The sequence below is a fragment of the Leucoraja erinacea genome, chromosome 34, assembly GCF_028641065.1.
Source record: "Leucoraja erinacea ecotype New England chromosome 34, Leri_hhj_1, whole genome shotgun sequence".
NCBI classification, from domain to species: domain Eukaryota; kingdom Metazoa; phylum Chordata; class Chondrichthyes; order Rajiformes; family Rajidae; genus Leucoraja; species Leucoraja erinaceus.
In genome coordinates this window covers 13,892,216-13,915,137 of record NC_073410.1, presented here as the reverse complement: position 1 = coordinate 13,915,137, position 22,922 = coordinate 13,892,216, and the positions used below count along the sequence as shown (strand labels likewise).

Genomic DNA, 22,922 nt, shown 5'->3' with positions numbered 1-22,922 from the left:
TATAAAAACTTAGGGGACAACTTAAAATTGTTAAAACTATGTTATTCGTCCGTTTTACTTGCCAGCTCCTATAATATTTTTCAGACTGTTCTGTTGAACTTGTTTAACTACACATTGGAATTTTAACCGACTTTAAAAAAAAAAGTCAGTTTATTATTAAATCCTTGAAGGAGACCCTCCCCCACTCAGCGATATTATTTTATCTTGCTGAACTTGTTCTTCAGATTGAATTCACTGTCCTTTCTCATTGAATGTGCCCAAGGTTGGTCTCGCTGGAATGTAGTGCTGATTGCAGGCCTGGCTTGTGAGTAACACTAAATTCTTCATCCACAAGATAGTCGGAGACCACGACATCCTTGTTATGAAGGAGGAATCAACCATTCAATCTACAAGCTCCATACTCCCAATATTGCCCAACTCCCAAATTGCTTCTCCGCTCGGTTGCACAAATATCTGGGAGAGGCAGGAATAAAAGAGGCACATTTAGCTAAATCAGGAGTGGTTAACCGAGGGAAGGTGAATGTTGGGTCAAGCCGCAAATCATTTTCTTAGTCTGGCAATATATCTAACATTTCCTGCTTCAGTGTGCTTCAAATAAATGCTTTTGATTCCTTGTTAGAATGTAATGCAAGTGATTAGGAAGTGTTTGATACCACTGGGCCTGTACTCGCTGGAGTTTAGAAGGATGAGGGAGGACCTCTTTGAAACTTACCGAATAGTGAAAGGCTTGGACAGAATGGATGTGGAGAGGATGTTTCCACTAGTGGGAGAGTCTAGGACTAGAGGTCATAGCCTCAGAATTAAAGGACATTCCTTTAGGAAGAAGATGAGGAGGAATGTCTTTAGTCAGAGGGTGGTGAATCTGGTGGAATTTATTGCCACAGAAGGCTGTGGAGGCCGCCAATGGATATTTTAACGGCAGAGATAGATAGATGATTAGTATGGCTGTCTGGAGTTATGGGGAGAATTAGGTTAGGAGGGAGGGATAGATCAGCCATGGTTGAATGGCGGAGTGGACTTGATGGGCCGAATGGCCTTATTCTGTTCCTATTACATGGCCTGAGAGAAATGGGTGCATTGATCAGATTCGCTGATGGCTAGTAATTGGAAGTGTTTATGAGTACAGAGAATAGGAGGGAATCTTACTAACTTACACCCAGAGTTCGGTGACCTAGAAACTAAAATGTTCTTGTGTATAATTTATCTATATCACACATTGATAGTAAAAGCAAACCACACTCGTGTAGTTTGGATTTTTGTGCTGCTATTAAGCTGTGTGAATAGAATTCACTTTTTATTACTGCAATTATCCATATTTGTGTAACATGCAGGTACTATTGCAACGTTTAAGAAATCTTTGGACAGGTACATGGATAGGACAGGTGTGGAGGGATATGGGCCACATGCGGCTAGGTGGAACCAATGTAGATGGGGCAAGGTGGGACGAAGGGCCCGTTTCCTCACTGTAAGACTCTATGACTCTATCTCATCTCATCTGCTGTCCCTCTTGGAAATGTGAGCCGATGAATTTGTAGGACAGTGAAAATGTGCAACCTTGGACTACTTTTGTCTCCCAAGACCTGACCAAGTCTAGTGAGCTGAAGGCTGTAGTTTCTGAAGTGGAAGCCTCCAACAGTGACTTCTATTGAATGTCATTTTCTGGACTGGGAGAATAATCTTATGTTTTAAATAAAAGAAACCCTCCAAATGTTGTCTCTGGAGGAGTGCGTTGAATGACAAGACCTTGGGTCACCTCTACCCACACATGCTGTCCTTTGTGGAGCTCCACCAAGGTGTAGCCCCAGACCCAGCTGCCCTGCTGCTGCTGCTGCTGCTGCTGCTTGTGTATGCTCCTCTGGAGAGTAAATGTACGCTTGCCATCAACCAAAAGAAAACCAAGACCGGGCACCTGGCCAAACTCCACAGTCACCACAAACATGTAGACCCCTTTGAGGGGAGCTTTGAAATGACCCTTTTCCTGTGAATAGCAATCACCGTAGTTCAGAAGTATCTGGTCAAATTTCAATATCTTGGTAGACTCAGAAGCGTTGGACAGTCCCACGAAAAATGCAGCCAGGAATTCTAAACAGACACGAAGCGAAAACAAGTTAAACCCAAGCAATTCAATACCATTGGACACATAGTTTAGTTTAGTTTAGAGATACTGCGCGGAAACAGGCCCTTCAGCCCACCGAGTCCGCGCCAACCAGCAACACTGCCCACTAATGATATCCTACAACACACTAGGGACAATTTACAATCATACCAAGCCAATTAACCTACAATCCTGTACGTTTTTGGAGTGTGGGAGGAAACTCGAGATCCCGGATGAAAACCCATGCAGGTGACGGGGAGAAAGTACAAGGGCAGTCAGCACCCGTAGTCAGGATCGAACCCGGGACTCTGGCGCTGTAAGTCAGTAACTCTACTGCTGTGTCACTTGGAGAACTTTGTTCTTTAACACATATACACACTGATAAATGTAGAAGGAAAGGGAGGTGGGAGATGTTTATCGGGTTGGGCATTAATAGCACACGCGGGAATAACATAAAACATTAGTTTGTGTAAAGTTCTGGGCTCTCCATTCCAGGAAAGATGTGGAGGCTTTGGAGAGGGTGCTGTGGAGGTTTACCGGAATGCTGCCTGGATTAGACCGTTTCAGTTTCAGGAAAAGGTTGGAATAGACCTGGATTGTTTTCCCTGGAACATCGGAGGTTGAGGGGAGGCTTGATAGACGTATATAAAATGATGAGAGGCATAGAATGGGTAGACATTCAAAACCTTTTTTCCAGGATGGAAAAGTCCAACGCAAGAGGGCACAGCTATAAGGTGAGAGGGGGGGAAAGTTATTTATACAGAGAGTGGTCGGGGTCTGGAACACGCTACTGGTGGTGATGTTGGAGGCTGATGGGTGAGAAGCTTTTTGATAGGTATGTGGGAGTGCAGGGAATAGATGGATATGGATCTTGTGCAGTTTAAATTGCCATCATGTTCAGCACAAGCACTGTGGGCCAAAGACCATTCCTGTACTGTACTGTTTTATTGGCCACTGCCAGCCTCTCGTTCTGGTCCTCACAGTTGGAGCTCATGAAAGCCCTGTCCCACGGTACGAGTTCATTCCAAGAGCTCTCCCGAGTTTAAAAAATATCAAACTCGTGGTAAGCACGGAGAATGAACGTAGCGGGTACGTCGGAGCTCCGGGACGTCTCTTAGCGGCTCGTAACGCTAACGGCATGTACTCAAGGAAGACTCGCTAACGGCAGGTAAGCACGGGAAGACTCGCAAAGATATTTCAACATGTTGATAAATGTCCACGAGAGCCCCGAGTACTGACGAGCGGCCATTACTGCAAATCTCCCAGTTCGAATCGGGGTAAACTCGGGAGAGCTCTTGGAATGAACTCGTACCGTGGGACAGGGGGTTAAGACTTTTCACAAGCGATTCATGACGATATTGCCAAAGCTGAATATTTTTAGTTTGGAGGAGAGTCTGGTCTGGTTTGGCTGGGTGGGGATCAGCAGACTGGTTCTGGCTGGTGATGGCAAGACCATATGAGGAGAGATTACGTTGAGAATAGATTTATATTCCCTGGAGTTTAGAGGAATGAAATAAAATCGACTTGAAAACTTACAAAATTCTGACAGGGCTAGACAGTCTGGCTGCATGGAGGACATTTCCCCTCGGCAGATCAGGCCGATCTAGAACGGGGGGGGGGTTCACAGTCTAAGATAGTCGGTAACAGATTTAGAATTGAAATTATCTGAAAGATCTACACTCAAGAGGATGGAAGGTGAGTGAAATTTGACACAACAGAAGGCTGTGGAGGCCAAGTGCTGAATATATTTGAGGAGATACATATATTTCCCGATGCAAATGGTTTCAAAGTGTATGGGAGGGAGTGGGAACATGGCGATGAGATGGACAATCAGCCATGATCATAATGAATGGCAGATCTGGCTCAAAGGGCTGAATGGATTCACCCTTCAGTCTATGTTACTTTCCTGGAGATGGGGCATGTTGGTCAGCATGAAGAAGTTGGGCCAAAGGACATGTGTGTGACTGAGGCAAGGGAGAGATTTAACTGTGACATGTGGAAATTGGGAGAGACCTAGACAAAATGAACAGGAAAGATTTAAGGTAGACAAAAATGCTGGAGAAACTCAGCGGGTGAGGCAGCATCTATGGAACGAAGGAAATTTGAGGAAGGACATTCTTGTTATTGAGGGAGTGCAGCGTAGGTTTACAAGGTTAATTCCCGGGATGGCGGGACTGTCAAATGCTGAGAGAATGTAGTGGCTGGGCTTGTACACTCTGGAGTTTGGAAGGATGAGAGGGTATCTCATTGAAACATATAAGATTGTTAAGGGTTTGGACACGCTAGAGGCAGGAAACATGCTCCCGATGTTGGGGGAGTCCAGAACCAGGGGCCACAGTTTAAGAATAAGGGGTAAGCTATTTAGAACAGAGACGAGGAAACACTTTTTCTTCCAGAGAGTTGTGAGTCTGTGGAATACCCAGCCTCAGAGGGTGGTGGAGGCAGGTTCTCTGGATGCTTTCAACAGAGAGCTAGATAGGGCTCTTAAAAATAGCGGAGTCGGGGGATATGGGGAGAAGGCAGGAACGGGGCACCGATTGGGGATGATCAGTCATGATCACATTAAATGTCGGCGCTGGCTCGAAGGGCCGAATGGCCTACTCCTGCACCTATTGTCTATAGTCTATTGAAATAGGCAACGTTTCGGGCCGAAAGGTTTCCTTTGCTCCATAGATGCTGCCTCACCCGCTGAGTTTCTCCAGCATTTTTGTCTGCCTTCGATTTTCCGGCATCTGCAGTTCCTTCTTAAACAGGAAAGATTTACTTCCCTTAAATCAATAAACCGATGGCATAGATTTAAGTTAATTGAAGGAACGTTTAGAGGAAGATATGTTTTGCCTTTCTGGAGCTCGTGGAGGCAGGCATCCTCATCATATTTAAAAGCTACCTGCAGGAGTCATAACTTTTAGGATAACAAACCAAGAGGAAGTGAGATAAACCTCAAACAAATCCTTCCCATTGTTTGGAATGAGCATTTGTTGCTTAGATTTCCTGACTTTCAATTACATAGAACAAACAGCTGGAGAACAGCCTAAGAGCAGGCTCTTCAGCTCACAATGTCCCGGCCAAACATGATGTTAAATCTGGCTTCTCCTCCTTTTTCCTTTCTTCTCCCCGCCTCTCCCCACCCCCTATCAGTCTGAAGAAGGGTTTCAGCCCGAAACGTTGCCTATCTCCTTCGCTCCATAGATGCTGCTGCACCCGCTGAGTTTCTCCAGCAGTTTTGTGTACCATAAATTAAACTAACCTGTGTCTGCATCTAATCCCCATCACTCCATTCCCTGCATAATTCATGTGCCCATCTAAACGCTTCTTCAACGCCACTATAGTATCTGCTTCCACCATCACCCCATTGTGCCAGTGAATCTTATATACCCTGTTAGAGAATAGATTGAACTGCATTCAGCCTAAAGAGCAAGTGGAACGCATTTTATCGGGATGCATCACAGCACAGTTTGGGAACAGCTCCATCCACGAAAGCAAGATATTGCAGAGTTGTGGACGTAATCCAGACAATCTCGCTAACCAACCTCCCTTCCATTGACTCCATTTACATTGCACACTGCCTTGGCAAGGCCACCAGCATAAACCAAGGACAATCTCACCCCCTCTTCTCCCCTCTCCCATCAGGCAAGAGGCACAGACTTTTGGAAACTTACAAAATTCTTAAGGGGTTGGACAGGCTAGATGCAGGAAGATTGTTCCCGATGTTGGGGAAGTCCAGGACAAGGGGTCACAGCTTAAGGATAAGGGGGAAATTCTTTAAAACTGAGATGAGGAGAACTTTTTTCACACAGAGATTGGTGAATCTCTGGAACTCTCTGCCACAGAGGGTAGTTGAGTCCAGTTCATTGGCTATATTTAAGAGGGAGTTAGATGTGGCCCTTGTGGCCAAGGGAATCAGAGGGTATGGAGAGAAGGCAGGTACGGGATACTGAATTGGATGATCAGCCATGATCATATTGAATGGCGGTGCAGGCTCGAAGGGCCGAATGGCCTACTCCTGCACCTAATTTCTATGTTTCTATGTTTCTATGAAACACACACCTCCAGATTCAGAGACAGTTTCTTCCCATCTCAAGATCAAGATTCAAGCCTTATTGTCATTGTACAGTGTATCAGGTTACTGGAATGTCCTCCCATCAGTCCTGACCTTCCATCCACCTCACTGGAAACCTTTGAACTATCTTTAATCTGCCTTTAACTCACAGTAGACCTTATACCTTTTATCCTGTATCTCTGCACTGTGGATGGCTTGATTGTAATCATGTAGTCTTTTCACTGACTAGATCGCACGCAACAAAAATGGTTTTCACTGCACCACGGTACACATGACAATACTAAATTAAACTAAGAAAGTTTTGTTGGGGAAAGATTCTAGCGAGTCGTACTGAGAGGTTAGAGAGGGATTAATCGTGTGATAAATACCTGCCGCAGACGTACTCACCCTGCACAGTTGGAGTGCTCTTGTCATGGTTTAAAGTCGAAGCATTTCTGTAATCCCCCAGGTGCTTGTTGGTGTGGTGACCTTCCCTGTGGTGTTTTCTCATTCGCTTTAAGCCCAAGCCACCTCGCCCTGTACGGGATGTCCCGTTAGAAACCCTGTCTGTGTGGCCAGTGAATCTGTGAAACTCTGTGACGTGACCATCCAGAAACTGTTTCAGAGATGATACATCAAACTCCAGAGCCTCCACGGACTTTGTGAACCGTTCCTTCATTTGCCCCAAGCTCCTATTGTAGTAATTGTCCATGTAATTACACTGGGATTCCAATGTAATCAGTCTCAAATTCAACATCTCAATATCTTTTTCTCTGAATGATATTTTGCTGGTGTTGGATTGTAAACCATTCTGTTTCTCTTCTATTGCCTCGTGCTCCAGTTCCATGAGTTTACGACCATCTGTACCATCTATTTCTGAAGAGCTTTCTGCTTCTTCAGCCCCAGTCAAGTCTCTTGTTCCTTCAAGCAGCTGCAACTTGAAGTTGATGCTTTCCAAAATCATTTTCTGATCCGCAAGTTCGTTCTCTGTTTCATTTAGGACTTGATACAAAGTATTCATGGAAAGCAGCTGGGGTTTGGTCTCACCCTCCGATGTAATCTCCAAGATGTCTTGTTCCAACAAACTTTCCAGGATTACAGTGTGCCTCAATGCATCCTCCAAAAGGGAATTGAATGAGCTGTTTAGATACTTCATGCGGGAGTCCATGATGCCATCAAATTTTTCCAGGTTGCCAATGTCTTCCATAATCATTGAGGAATTCTTCTGGAGTTTGAAGATGTCTTCCGTTAAAATGCTGTGCTTTGAATCCAGCAGGTACTGGAAGCCCTGGATTTGTTGACGGATTTGTTGCAGGGCCATGAAGAGATCCTGCACTGAATCATTCAAGTTGTTGCTGAGTTCGAGCTCTTGCTGCTTGACGTAGGTCAGATCGAAGTGCATTTTGTCCATAAAGTCACTGGCATTTCTCAGGTTATCGAGGACCAAGCTATAATCCACGAGTAGTTTCTGACAGTCGCAAAGCTGCTCATCCTCCGGCACACCGTACAACAGCTGGCTCAACTCTTTTACTTTGTTGTCGAGTCTAGAAATATGTTCACTCTGCCTTGATCTTTGATGGGTAAAGGACACATTCAGCCCCAAAATAGCTTCCATAAACCCTTGGCGGGTCTCATTCAATTTTTGATTCATCTCTCTCTCCAGTCCAGCCACCAATTGGGCACAGTTTGCCTCCTGCTTCTCCAGCTTGTGTTGAAACGCAGCAACCTGCTTGGATGACGGAGCACACATTCCACACGTTACATTAGTTAGATTGCTTGAATGAATCTGAAGAGCGATGCTCAGTTTATCCAAGACCTCTTTTGTCATTCCCACGTCTTGGTGCACTGCCTTCGAGTTGCACGCTGGACATGGTTTTGGCCCTTGGAGTTCAGCAGCCTTTGCGATACTTTCATTTAAAGTGAATATTTCCAGCCAGAGTCTATCCTGGTCTTTCCTCAATTCAGCTGTGGTGTTATCTAGAAGATGCGATTTCATCTGGATCATCTTTTGACTGCGTTTGATCTTTAGGTCTGTCTCGGTCTTTATAATTGTCATGTTGTGGTTGAGGGTAACTCTGTGAGCATGCAGTTCCTTGTCAATTTCCCATTGTTGGCCTGTCAACTTGTCTTCCATTTTCCGTAGCTGTTCGCTGTTTTCATCGAGTTTCAGCTTTAACTTGGTGCCCAATTCCTCGAGTTCCGTTTGGCGTTGCGAGAGCTGGCCGTGCTTTCGCCTGTCGGTCTCTACGTCGTGTGATAAGTTGAAGACCTTGTCGGACAGGACCTGTAGGCTTTCATTGAAGCTCACCCACACTGAATGCAGATGCTGTCGCAAGAAGCCTTCAACGTAAGTCTTTACCATGTCCTCGAGGGCTGGTAATTCTGCCAAAGTAAAAACAAAAACAAGATTTAATATGGAGACACAAGAAACTGCAGTTGCTGGAAACTCCAGCAAAACACACGGAGGTTGAATGACCATGTATTGAACCAACAAATATTTTCAGAATGCTTAAGAAGGAACTGCAGATGCTGGAAAATCGAAGGTATACAAAAGTGCTGGTGAAACTCAGCGGGTGCAGCAGCATCTATGGAGCGAAGGAAATAGGCAACGTTTCGGGCCGAAACCCTTCTGGGTTTCGGCCCGAAACGTTGCCTATTTCCTTCGCTCCATAGATGCTGCTGCGGGTTTCTGCCCGAAACTTTGCCTATTTCCTTTGCTCTATAGATGCTGCAGCGGGTTTCTGCCCGAAACTTTGCCTATTTCCTTCGCTCCATAGATGCTGCTGCACCCGCTGAGTTTCTCCAGCACTTTTGCCCACCTCCAAATATTTTCACAAGCTTGAGTGAACAGTTTGGAACGAAATTCCAAAGAGATGGATGGGTGGATCTCATGTTGGACTGAACAAATAATACAGAGGACAAACAATGAAACGTAGTCTTGGCAACGATAGACGCAAAATGCTGGAGTAACTCAGTGGGACGGGCAGGATATCTGGAGAGAAGGAATGGGTGACGTTTCGGGTCGAGACCCTTCGTCAGGCTGCCTGTCCCCGCTGAGTTACTCCAGCTTTTTGTGTCCATCTTTGGTCCATCTATCTGGGGGGGGGGGGGGGGGGGGGGGGGAAGGGAGGAGGAACTGGATACAAGCAAAGACCGGTGTTCTTCCAAAACACGATGCAATGGATGAGGTTAGAGAAGGGCACTTCTGTCTCACCCGGGGGAAGAAAGGTTAGAAAAGGGGGTTAGGAATTGGAGGCTAGGGAGAGCAATGGTTAAGCTTTCACAGCTCTGGAGACATGCAGTCCATTGGACTGGAGCAAAGGCAACATAAAGGATCTTCTGAGAAAGACATAGAATAGAATAGAATAGTTTCTTTATTGTCATTGTAACATGAACCATGTACAACGAAATTTAAAAATGTCAGCCAGTCGGTGCACCATTCAAACATTTCTAAAAGCTAACGATACATACAAGATAAAATATTAAAAGATAAACAACTAAAATAAATATCATGAAAATAGCACGCATAAACACCCAAACCTCCATCCTTCTGTCGATTTCACAGTGTACCACAGTCCCTTAGTATGTATCGCCCCTGCGTTCCTTGGCGGCTACATTTAGTGCTTTTATAGCAGTGGGGTAAAAACTGTTTTTTAGTCTGTTCGTCCTTGTCCTTGTAGATCTGTACCGTCTGCCTGACGGCAACAGTTCAAACAAAGATTTGACCCTGACCTCGAATGCTGTCTGTGTGGAGTTTGTACGTTCTCCCTGTGACTGTGTGGGTTTCCTCCAGGTGCTCCAGTTTCCACCTACATCCCAAAGGCGTGCAGGTTTCTAGGTCAATTGGCCCTCTGTAAATTGCCCCCATTGTGTGTAGGGAGCGGGGTAACATAGAACTAGTATGATCGATGGTCGGCATGGACTCGGTGGGCCGAAGGGCTTGTTTTCATGCTGTATCTCTGAACTAAAACTAACCTAAATTCACGGATTGAATGGCAGGAGTGAGTAGATGCAAGGAACTGCATTTGCTGGTTTACAAAAAGAAGACACAGAATACTGGAGTAACTCTGTGGGTCAGAGAGCATCTCTGGAGAACATGGATAGGTGACGGTTTGGGTCAGGAGGTGCTGACTTGAACCTCTGATGACATTGGGTCTTGTGCTTCAACGTAATGGTTGCAGTAACACCAAGATACTTTAGGGGGCAGTGTCCTCAAGGGAACCTGACAGCACTCTCCAAGGTGAACACTAAAGGCTGGAGTAACTCAGTAACCAGAGGTGTGAAACAATGGGGCGAGTTGGCACAACTGGTAGAACCGCTGCCTGACAGACAGCGCCAGAGACCCGGGTTCGATCCTGACCGTGGGCGTTGGCTGTGCGGAGTTTGCACGTTCTCCCTGTGACAAGGCGTTTCTCCGGGTGCTCCGGTTTCCTCCCACATCCCAAAGACATGCGGGTTTGTAGGTAAATTGGCCTCAGTACATTTGCCCCCTAGTGTGTCGGGAGTGGATGAGAAAGTGGGATAACAGGGAACTGGTGTGAAGGGGCGATCGATGGTCTCCATGGACCTGGTGGATGAAGGGCCTGTTTCCATTGTTGTATCTCTAAACTAAATAAAACGGTGAGATGGCAGCTCGTCAAGCTGTTTCCACCGTGCCACCAGGCTGTGGTGACTGGGATGCTATTAACTAGGTATTCATTTCTGTTTTCCAGACGCACACTGGCCAAGAAGAGGTGAAGCAACAACACGTTCCCTGAGGAAATGCGGTCAGGCAATGCGAGCCCACCTTATCCTCAATGCCCACAATCCTAGAATCAATGGTTTAATGTTCCCAGCTTCCGCCAAGCAGCCTGGAGCAAAGATCCCGTAGTGAGCAAGATAGACCACTTGACGAAAAAGACGTGGTACGGTCATGGGCAGATTCATGGGTAAATTTCAGCCCCATTTGGTGCTTTTGGTGTGCTGGCCTTTATAAATCAGAGCATTGAGTATAGAAGTTGGGATGTAATGTTAAATTGTACAAGGCATTGGTGAGGCCAATTCTGGAGTATGGGGTACAATTTTGGTCGCCTAATTATAGGAAGGACGTCAACGAAATAGAGAGAGTACAGAGGAGATTTACTAGAATGTTGCCTGGGTTTCAGCAACTAAGTTACAGAGAAAGGTTGAACAAGTTAGGGCTTTATTCTTTGGAGCGCAGAAGGTTAAGGGGGGACTTGATAGAGGTCTTTAAAATGATGAGAGGGATAGACAGAGTTGACGTGGATAAGCTTTTCCCACTGAGAGTAGGGAAGATTCAAACAAGGGGACATGACTTGAGAATTAAGGGACAGAAGTTTAGGGGTAACATGAGGGGGAACTTCTTTACTCAGAGAGTGGTGGCTGTGTGGAATGAGCTTCCAGTGAAGGTGGTGGAGGCAGGTTCGTTTTTATAATTTAAAAATAAATTGGATAGTTATATGGACGGGAAGGGAATGGAGGTTTATGGTCTGAGCGCAGGTATATGGGACTAGGGGAGAATATGTGTTCGGCACGGACTAGAAGGGCCGAGATGGTCTGTTTCCATATGGTTATATGGTTATACGGTTATTTCCGTAACCGGCTTCCGTCTCCGCACCAAAGATCCCATAGGATACTAGTGCGGTGACAGAAACCGGTTACAGAAACATCCTCGTAAAAATAAATGTTCTTTGGTAAAAATCTTCTCCTCATTTTCAGAATTATAATTTATTAACACAAACTGTTCCCCCGCAACGTTGATTACACTGCGAGTCGGGTCGGGTCCGGTTACTGAAATGGATGAAAAAATGGCCCACGTTCCGCTCCGTTGCGTACTACACGTCAGCCCATTGCATTTAGCAGGAGTGGTCTATCTTGCTCCGCTATAGGATCTTTGGTCTGGAGGAGATCCACACACAGGGGTGTTCAAGGTTGAAGACCTTCATAAGTTCACAAATGAAAGAAGCAAAATAAGGCCATTCGGCCCATCAAGTCTACTCCGCCATTCAATCATGGCTGATCTATCTTTCCATCTCAACCCCATTCTCCTGCCTTCTCCCCTTCTCAAATAAGGGTCTCGACACAAAACGTTCTCTCCAGAGATGCTGCCTGTCTCGCTGAGTTACTCCAGCATTTTTGTCTATCTTTGGTTTAAACCAGAAATGCAGTTCCTTCCCACACACTTCTCCCCATCACTCCTGACACCCAGACTGATCGAGAATCTGTCAATCTCCGCCTTAAAAATATCCAGTGACTTGGCGTTCAATGCTGTCTGTAGCGATGAATTCCACAGATTCACCACCCTCTGAGTAAAGAAATTCCCCCACTTCTCCGTTGTGTAGGAACGTCCTTTCATTCTGAGGCTGTGGCCTCTAGTCCTAGACTCTCCCACTAGTGGATACATCCTCTCTATCCGGGCTTCACGCATGCCCAGCCCATTGCCGAGATGTGTCTGATCACCACCGACCTGTTCTGCTGTCCTCTTCCTCATCTCTCGAGTGGTTCCTTTTCTTCAGCTTGCTCAGTAGGTGGTGGAGGTTGCGGGGGAAGCCAGCCATTGCGGCGACCTGATCCTGCTGCTGAAGCAGCTCCTGGTGCAGTCGCCGGCCCGTGGACACGGCAGGTCCCGCTGCAGTGAGATGGAGCGATGGTAAACACACACAAACCTTGCAGGCAAATGCCCACAGAGTTACTACAGAGGGGGCAAACATGAAGTACATGGACAATTGCTGGAGATGGACTGGTATTGCCCTGAAATATTATATCTTTCCTCTTTGCACATCTGCAGCTGAAGTAAATGCAGGAAGTAAATGCAGGAAATGATCGGCTGCTGAGCCTCAGGTCAGATCGACACACGGATATGGAGGATATGGATCATGTTCAGGCAGGGAAGATGAGTTTAACGGCAAGATGTTTGCCATGGATAATATGGGCCTGTTTCTGCGTTCAATACCAAAGATAAACACAAAATATTGGAGTAACTCAGCGGGTCAGGCAGCATCTCTGGAGAACAAGGATGGGTGATGTTTTGGGTCGGGACCCTTCTTCAGACTGAGAGTCGAGGACGAGGGGAACGAGAGATATGAAAAGGTACAAAGTGCGATGTGTGGGTCACGCTACATATCTGCATTGTGTTGGAGGCCCAGGCGTTCTCCAGCAGCCTAATGCTACCTTCTGTGTGTGGCCCCCAAGCATTGTTCCACTGGCATGTCCTACGCAGTCTCCGGCCACTGGCATTTGCCCACTTCCTCCTGTTTCCGGACCGTAGTCAACGTGTTAAATGTCGGCCGTGGTACAGCTGAGCGGAAGGCAACAGTCAGTATCAAAGATCCTATAGCGGAGCAAGATAGACCACTCCTGCTAAATGCAATGGGCTGACGTGTAGTACGCAATGGAGTGGAACGTGGCCCTTTTTTTCATCCATTTTAGTAACCCAACTCACTCAACCTTGCGGGGTAACAGTTTGTGTTAATTAATTAAAATTCTGAAAATGAGGAGAAGATTTTTACCAGAGAACTTTTATTTTTACGAGGATGTTTCCGTAACCGGCTTCTGTCTCCGGACTAGTATCTTTGCTCCGCTACGGGATCTTTGGTGCGGGGACGGAAGCCGGTTACGGAAATGGGGCCAAAAATTACCCATGAAGTACTACGTCTTTTTCGTCCAGTGATCAATCTTGCTCGCTGTAGGATCTGTGGTCAGTATCTGAGCTCAAGTGTTGAAAGAATGGGTGAGAACATTGTCGAGTGTTGCACCAGGCTGGAGGGGGCATAATCAGTTTGTTCCATTTAACGTGTGGAGACCATTTTGTGTAGAGCACCTTGCCCCTCTGTTCACGGGAATGTGGGAAGTCATGGATACTTGGCGTTAATGTTGTTGTTCCTGTTTGGAGCCAGCACTTGTCATTCTGGGGCAGAGGGAGGGTGGGGAGGAAATGTCCGTCAGTAATATAAACAAGGTCAGGTACCGCTCCCATTGTTCTGCTGGGACATAACTTACTTGGATCGACAACCTCTTCAGTCACTTGCCCGCTCACCGGTGCATGGCCCAGCGATGTTGCCGTGGGAACTGGGGGACAAACAACGCAACAGTTAAAACCAGGTGGAGGAACAAGGAACCGCAGATAAGACACAAAATGCTGGAGTAACTCAGCGGGATAGTCAGCATCTCTGGTGATGTTTCGAGGTAGAGACCCTTCTTCAGACTGAGAGTCAGGGGAGAGGGAGACTAGAGGTAGGAAAAGGTTCAGAACGAATCGGAGGCCTGCTCTAATGACCATGGAAAGGCGGAGCCCACAATGGTCCGTTGTTGGCTGTGGAAGTGGTGATAGGGAAGGGATCTATGGATGCAACCAGTGGAACTGGCAGGAGAACTAGGGTGGGGGAGGGATGGAGAGAGAGAGGGAATGCAGGGGTTACTTAAAATTAGCGAAATCAAGAGTCACTTCCCTCCTTCCCTCCTTCCCTCCTTCCCTCTTTTCCTCTTTCCTTCCCTCCTTCCCTCCTTCCCTCCTTCCCTCTTTCCCTTCCCTCCTTCCCTCCTTCCCTCCTTCCCTCCTTCCCTCCTTCCCTCTTTCCCTCCTCCCTCCTCCCTCCTTCCCTCCTTCCCTCCTTCCCTCTCTCCTTCCCTCCTTCCCTCCTTCCCTCTCTTCTCTCCTTCTCTCCTTCCCTCCTTCCCTCCTTCCCCCTCCCCCTCCCTCCTTCCCTCCTTCCCTCCTTCCCTCCTTCCCTCCTTCCCTCCTTCCCTCCTTCCCTCCTTCCCTCCTTCCCTCCTTCCCTCCTTCCCTCCTTCCCTCCTTCCCTCCTTCCCTCCTTCCCTCCTTCCCTCCTTCCCTCCTTCCCTCTTTTCCTCCTTTCCTCCCTTCCTCCCTTCCTCCCTTCCTCCCTTCCTCCCTTCCTCCCTTCCTCCCTTCCTCCCTTCCTCCCTTCCTCCCTTCCTCCCTTCCTCCTTTCCTCCTTTCCTCCTTTCCTCCTTTCCTCCCCTCGTTCTTCCCTCCCTAACCCAGGAGTTTTCCACACTCCACCCCCCCGTCCCCACTGTGGTTGGTGCCACCTCTGCCTACCTGTATCTTCACAGTTGGCTCCCATGTGGCCAGGGCAACACCTCCACTCCAGGGCAGTGATGATCATCTGCTTCACTTTGTACATGGGTTTCAGAGCCAGCTGGTACCTGCAAGGAGAGGCCTCCACTGTTATTCTGCAGCCTGGTGGTGGGTACAACCTCGACGTGGGCACCAGGTGCCGTCACTGGGCTTGGCTTCACCCACGGGAAGGTTTGCGTTAGTTTAGTTTTGAGATACAGCACGGAAACAGACCCATCGGCCCACTGAGCCTGCACCGACCAGTGACCACCCCGTATATTTACACAATCCTATATATGAGGGACAATTTACAATTATACGAAGCCAATTAACCTACAAACATGTACGCCATTGGTTTGTGGGTGGAAACTGGAGCACCCGGAGAAAAACCCACGCAGTTCACGGGGAGAACATACAAACTCTGTACAGGATCGAACAGGTAGTCAGGAACGAACCAGGGTCTCTGGCTGTAGGCAGCTACTCTACCGCTGTGCCACCGTGCCGCAAAATCCCACGAAATTCCCACCCCATCCTGGTCTGGCAGCTTCCTTTCCCCGCGGCTCCCTACTTACACAGCCTGTTGGCAGCTGCCCATTCCATTACCGCAGGGCTCCATGGGCCTCTGGACAAAACGCTCCACTCCGCACGAAATCACAGAGGTGGACAACCTGGACTTCACGAACGCGCACCAGTTCCTGAAAGGCAGATCGAGAAAGAAACTTAGAAACATAGAAAATAGGGGGAAGGAGTAGGCCATTCGGCCCTTCGAGCCTGCACTGCCATTCAATATGATCATGGCTGATCATCCAACTCAGTATCCCATCCCTGCCCTCTACATACCCCCTGATCCCTTTAGCCACAAGGGCCACATCTTAATATAGCCAATGAACTGGCCTCAACTACCTTCTGTGGCAGAGAATTCCACAGATTCACCACTCTCTGTGTGAAAACTGATTTTCTCATCTCGGTCCTAAAAGATTTCCCTCTTATCCTTAAACTGTGACCCCCCTAGATCTGGAGTGTCAACAGTTCAACTCTGCCGTTTAGTTTGGAGTTACAACGTTGAAATTAGTCCGTGCCGACCCCTGATCACCCGTACACTAGTTCTACCCCCCACACACGGGGGGCAATTTACAGAAGCCAATGAACCTGCAAACCTGCGGGTGTTTGGAGTGCGGGAGGAAACCGGAGCACCCGGAGAAAACCCACACGGAGAACGTGCAAACTCCGTACAGACAGCACCAGTAGTCAGGATTGAATCTGGGTCTCCGGCGCTGTGAGGCAGAGGCTCTACCTCTGTGCCACCGTGCCGCACCTAATGTCTGCTGACATCCTAATGCCCCTGAGGGCAGTAACTCTGATGTCCTCTATTGAGTTTGACCTGGACAAGATTCACAACTCCAAACACTTTTTGTCACAGAGAGTGGTGAGTCTGTGGAATTCACTGCCTCAGAGGGCGGTGGAGGCAGGTTCTCTGGATGATTTCAAGAGAGAGCTAGATAGGGCTCTTAAAAATAGCGGAGTCAGGGGATATGGGGAGAAGGCAGGAACGGGGCACTGATTGGGGATGATCACCCATGATCACATTGAATGGCGGTGCTGGCTCGAAGGGCCGAATGGCCTACTCCTGCACCTATTGCCTATTGTCTATAATTGGTGAGCTGCAGGAGAATAAGAGGACTTGATCAGTCTGTGATAGAGATCGTGGCACAGGGAAATGAGCTGGGGAAGGGGATTCATGTGAGTGCTTGCATCGCCTCGATGGTCTGAATGGCCTCCTCCTATGTCGTAAGAAAACAGAAAATATAATGCAAAATAAAGATGACTCCATCCACTCTGCCTCGGCAAGGCCACCAGCATCAACAAGGACCAGTCTCACCCCTTCTTCTCCCCTCTCCCATCAGACAAAAGGTGTGGAACCACAGACCTCCAGATTCAGGGACAGTTTCTTCCCAGCTGTTATCAGGCAACTGAACCATCCTCTCATTAGCTAGAGAGCGGACCTGACCTCCCATCTACCTCATTCGAGATCTTTAAACCATCTTAAATGGGACTTTATCGGACTTTATCTTGCACTAAACGTTATTCCCTTTATCCAGCAAAGGATGCTGGAAAAATGGAAGGTTGACAAAAATGCTGGAGAGAAACTCAGCGGGTGAGGCAGCATCTTTGGAGAGAAGGAATAGGCGACATTTCGGGTCGAGACCCTTCTTCAGACTGATCTGTATCAGTATTTAAGAAGGAACTGCAGATGCTGGAAAATCGAAGGTACACAAAAAATGCTGGAGAAACTCAGCGGGTGCAGCAGCATCTACGGAGCGAAGGAAATAGGCAACGTTTCGGGCCGAAACCCGGAAGGGTTTCGGCCCGAAACGTTGCCTATTTCCTTCAGGGTTTCGGCCCGAAACGTTGCCTATTTCCTTCAGGGTTTCGGCCCGAAACGTTGCCTATTTCCTTCGCTCCATAGATGCTGCTGCCCCCGCTGAGTTTCACCAGCATTTTTGTGTACCTCTGTATCTGTACATTGGACAGCTTGAATGTAATCACCTGTAGTCTTTTCACTGACTGGATAGCACGCATCAAAAACGGTTTTCACTGCACCTCGCTACACGTGTCAATAATAAGCTGAACAAAGTACACTGTTAAAGTCACATAGTTAAGGTCACAGAAGCTGAAGAATTGTTCTGCATTCTGCAGTAATTGAAAAGGAATCATAGAAACATAGACAATAGGTGCAGGAGTAGGCCATTCGGCCCTTCGAGCCTGCACCGCCATTCAATATGATCCTGGCTGATCATCCAACTCAGTATCATGTACCTGCCTTCTCTCCATACCCCATGATCCCCTTAGCCACAAGGGCCACATCTAACTCCCTCTTAAATATAGCCAATGAACTGGCCTCAACTACCCTCTGTGGCAGAGAATTCCACAGATTCACCACTCTCTGTGTGAAAACTGATTTTCTCATCTCGGTCCTAAAATAATTCCTTCTTATCCTTAAACTGTGACCCCCCTAGTTCTGGAGTGTCAACAGTTCAACTCTGCCGTTTAGTTTGGAGTTACAACGTTGAAATTAATCCGTGCCGACCCCTGATCACCCGTACACTAGTTCTACCCCCCATACACTGGGGGCAATTTACAGAAGCCAATGAACCTGCAAACCTGCGCGTGTTTGGAGTGCGGGAGGAAACCGGAGCACCCGGAGAAAACCCACACGGAGAACGTGCAAACTCCGTACAGACAGCACCAGTAGTCAGGATTGAATCTGGGTCTCCGGCGCTGTGAGGCAGAGGCTCTACCTCTGTGCCACCGTGCCGCACCTAATGTCTGCTGACATCCTAATGCCCCTGAGGGCAGTAACTCTGATGTCCTCTATTGAGTTTGACCTGGACAAGATTCACAACTCCAAACACTTTTTGTCACATAGAGTGGTGAGTCTGTGGAATTCACTGCCTCGGAGGGCGGTGGAGGCAGGTTCTCTGGATACTTACAAGAGAGAGCTAGATAGGGCTCTTAAAAATAGCGGAGTCAGGGGATATGGGGAGAAGGCAGGAACGGGGTACTGATTGGGGATGATCACCCATGATCACATTGAATGGCGGTGCTGGCTCAAAGGGCCGAATTGCCTACTCCTGCACCTATTGTCTATTGTCTATTGTCTATGATTGGTGAACTGCAGGAGAATAAGAGGAGTTGATCAGTCTGTGATAGAGATCGTGGCACAGGGAAATGAGCTGTGGAAGGGGATTTATGTGAGTGCTTGCATCGCCTCGATGGTCTGAATGGCCTCCTCCATGTCATAAGAAAACAGAAAATATAATGCAAAATAAAGATGACTCCATCCACACTGCCTCGGCAAGGCCACCAGCATCAACAAGGACCAGTCTCACCCCCTCTTCTCCCCTCTCCCATCAGACAAGAGGTGTGGAACCACAGACCTCCAGATTATGGGACAGTTTCTTCCCAGCTGTTATCAGGCAACTGAACCATCCTCTCATTAGCTACAGAGCGGACCTGACCTCCCATCTACCTCATTCGAGATCTTTAAACCATCTTAAATCGGACTTTATCGGACTTTGTCTTTGCACTAAACGTTATTCCCTTTATCCTGCAAAGGATGCTGGAAAAATGGAAGGTTGACAAAAATGCTGGAGAGAAACTCAGCGGGTGAGGCAGCATCTTTGGAGAGAAGGAATAGGCGACGTTTCGGGTCGAGACCCTTCTTCAGGCTTATCTGTATTTAAGAAGGAACTGCAGATGCTGGAAAATCGAAGGTACACAAAAAATGCTGGAGAAACTCAGCGGGTGCAGCAGCATCTATGGAGCGAAGGAAATAGTCAACGTTTCGGGCCGAAACCCGGAAGGGTTTCGGCCCGAAACGTTGACTATTTCCTTCAGGGTTTCGGCCCGAAACGTTGCCTATTCCCTTCGCTCCATAGATGCTGCTGCACCCACTGAGTTTCACACCAGCATTTTTGTGTACCTCTGTATCTGTACATTGGACAGCTTGAATGTAATCACGTGTAGTCTTTTCACTGACTGGATAGCACGCATCAAAAACGGTTTTCACTGCAACTCGCTGCACGTGTCAATAATAAGGTGAACAAAGTACACTGTTAAAGTAACATAGTTAAGGTCACTGAAGCTGAAGAATTGTTCTGCATTCTGCAGTAATTGAAAAGGAATCATAGAAACATAGACAATAGGTGCAGGAGCAGGCCATTCGGCCCTTCGAGCCTGCACCGCCATTCGATATGATCATGGCTGATCATCCAACTCAGTATCCCATCCCTGCCTTCTCTCCATACCCTTTAGCCACAAGGGGCACATCTAACTCCCTCTTAAATATAGCCAATGAACTGGCCTCAACTACCTTCTGTGGCAGAGAATTCCACAAATTCACCACTCTCTGTGTAAAAAAAGATTTTCTCATCTCGGTCCTAAAAGACTTTCCTCTTATCCTTAAACTGTGACCCCTTGTCCTGGACTTCCCCAACATCGGGAATAATCTTCGCTGCATCTAGCCTGTCCAACCCCTTAAGAATTTTGTAAGTTTCTATAAGATCCCCCCTCAATCTTCGAAATTCTAGCGTGTACAAGCCGAGTCTATCCAGTCTTTCTTCATGTGAAAGTCCTGCCATCCCAGGAATCAGTCTGGTGAACCTTGTCTGTACTCCCTCTATGGCAAGAATGTCTTTCCTCAGATTAGGTTCATAACTCACGTAACAGGAAAAGCGGAGACGGCCTGCTAATGAGAGTTCCTTTTATTTATAGGCGTTTGTTTATCGGTGGTCGAGGTATTGTCGATGGCTTCTGCCAACATTTACGTACAGGACAGGCCATGGTGGAACTTTAGACTTTAGATTTTAGAGAGACGACATGGAAACAGGCCCCATTGCCCCACGGAGTCCATGCCAGCCAATAACCACACGTACATGAGCACTGTCCTGCACATTTGGGATAGTTTACAGTTTGTACCGAAGCCAATTAACTGACAAACCTGCACGTCTTTGGAGTGTTGGGGGAAACTGGAGAAAACCCACGCAGTCACTGAGAGAACGACCAAACTCCTTACTCTCCCACCTCCCTCCCCAACTCGCTCCCCTCTCCCCTCACGGAGCAGTGGTAGGGTCTCGGTGCTGAGGGTGAGGTTTGTTGCTCAGAGTGAGGGGGAGGGTCTGGTGGATTAGTCCTGGGGGTGGTGGTTTCATGTGTGGGGGGGGGAGTAAGGGTAATGCAGACTCGGGCTCGTGTTAGCAGAGCAGGTTTCCAAAGCTCCCTCACTGGGAGAATCACTGCCTGGTGAGTCCCACCTCAGTTTAAGTCATAAGTAATAGGAGTAGAATTAGGCCATTCGGCCCATCAAGTCTACCCTGCCATTCAATCACTTCAGCCGCCTAATGCCATTTTCCTGCCTTCTCCCCATAACCCTTTACACCAGCTCTAATCAAGAATGTATCTATCTCTGCCTTAAAAATATCCACTGACTTGGCCTCCACAGCCCTCTGTGGCAATGAGTTCCACAGATTAACTACCCTCTGACTAAAGAAGTTCCTCCTCACCTCCTTTCTGCAGGAGCGCCCTTTAATTCTGAGGCTGTGACCTCTGGTCCTAGACTCTCCCACCAGTGGAAATATCCTTTCCACATCCACTCTATCTATGCCTTTCATTATTCTGCAAGTTTCAATGAGGTCCCCCCTCAACCTTCTAAACTCCAGCGAGTTGAGGCCCAGTGGTGTCAGATGCTCATCATACGCTAACCCTCTTATTCCTGGGATCATTCTTGTAAACCTCCTCTGGACCCTCTCCAGAGAGAGCCAGCACATCCTTCCTCAGAAATTCCTCAGACTGACTGCGGCCCTGAATCACGGTTCCCAGCCGTCTGATCTGTCTGTCTGTCATCTCCTTCCAGTCTCTGTGGCTGTTTGCACAGACACTTTGATCTCCCCTTGTTTGTCAAACTCTTGTCCTTGAATCAAACCCTCCCGGCCCTGGCTCTCTGCTGATCCTCAGGGCTGCACTTAGTCATAGAGTGTGGAAAGAGGCCCTTCGGCCCAACTCGCCCACACCGGCCAACTATGTCCCAGCTACACTAGTCCCACTTGCCTGCGCTTGGTCCATATCCCTCCAAACCTGTCCTATCCATGTACCTGTCCAACTGTCTCCTAAACGATGAGATAGTCCTAGCCTCAACTACCTCCTCAGATACACCCACCTGAAAAAGTTACCCCTCAGATTCCCATTAAATCTTTTCCCCTTCACCTTAAACCTATGTCCTCTGCTCCTCGATTCCCCTACTCTGGGTAAAAGACTCTGTGCATCTACCTGATCTATTCCTCTCATGATTTTGTACACCTCTATAAGATCTATAGTATAGTACATGTGCAGGGCTTTGCTGCGAGTTTGTTTCAATTAATGCTTATTAATTGCCTGCTCCGAGGTACAGTGTAAAGCTTTTTTTGCTTGCCAACCAGTTAGCGGAAAGACATTACATGATTACAATCGAGCCATTTACAGTGAAAAGATACGGGATGAAGGGAATAACATTGAGCGCAAGATAAAACCAGTAAAGTCCGATCAAAGATAGTCCGAGGGTCTCCAATGAGGTAGATGGTGCCTTGGTGAATGGGGGCTGCATGGAGGAAGGTGTTACACGTACCTGACCGGTGGTGATCGGAAGAGTCCGCGTGCACTGGTGATAGTCGTCGGTCTGCGGGAGGAATGGGAGGCGGTGGTGCGGACGGAGGAGACGGGCTGGCTGGTTCCCCGCACCGTCTCGTAGCCCCAGCCTTCCACCCGGGTCTCCGCACCTCCTCCTCCCATCCTCACCTGCCCTTCCCCCAATCCCGCCTCGTTGCTCAAGACATCCCTGTCTCCGGTGTCGGGAGATGCCGGGATTTCCTTCGGCCAAGCCGGAGCCAAGGACAGGGAGACGACGATGAATTGGAGAATCATTTTCCTCTCGGTTGAAGCTGCCAGTCCCGATCTGGGCGAGGATGAGCACGACGTTCCTGCGAATCCCCCCCCACCCCCCCCTCCCACCCCCCCACCACCCCCCACAAACCTCCCTCCCCACAGCCCTGAACGAACGGTAGCTGAAGGGAGACTCAGACCTCACCAGCCCTGTGTCCCTGCAAGCCTCTGGGAACAATGAGAGTCCGAGCCAGTCCACAGCCCCAAAGGAAACAGCTTGTTGTTGCTGCCACCTC

General features: G+C 48.0%; 1 protein-coding gene across 2 annotated transcripts; it reads right to left on the bottom strand.

Annotated features, from left to right (window-relative positions):
• Positions 1-50: 50 nt before the first annotated feature.
• Positions 51-22,719, bottom strand: mmrn2a (multimerin 2a). Of its 2 annotated transcripts, XM_055661897.1 has the most exons (7): positions 22,373-22,719; positions 15,786-15,908; positions 15,196-15,302; positions 14,133-14,201; positions 12,601-12,762; positions 6,543-8,516; positions 51-2,082 (listed from the first exon to the last, which is right to left on the bottom strand). In XM_055661897.1, exons 1-7 carry the CDS (start codon positions 22,666-22,668, stop codon positions 1,679-1,681), a joined length of 3,135 nt encoding a protein of 1,044 aa, XP_055517872.1. In that variant the 5' UTR covers positions 22,669-22,719; the 3' UTR covers positions 51-1,678. The 2 variants fall into 2 exon arrangements, with proteins under 2 accessions (XP_055517872.1, XP_055517873.1); XM_055661898.1 differs by lacking the exon at positions 12,601-12,762.
• Between the last annotated feature and the right edge of the window lie 203 nt (positions 22,720-22,922).

Coding starts and splice junctions, on each gene's coding strand:
- mmrn2a (XM_055661897.1), bottom strand. CDS start 22,668: ATGATTCTCCAATTCATCGTCGTCTCCCTGTCCTTGGCTCCGGCTTGG. Junction 12,763..14,132: donor TGAAGAGGTTGTCGATCCAA/GTAAGTTATGTC, acceptor ATCTCACTGCAG/CGGGACCTGCCGTGTCCACG. Junction 8,517..12,600: donor GGAAGAGGACAGCAGAACAG/GTCGGTGGTGAT, acceptor TTACTTTGGCAG/AATTACCAGCCCTCGAGGAC.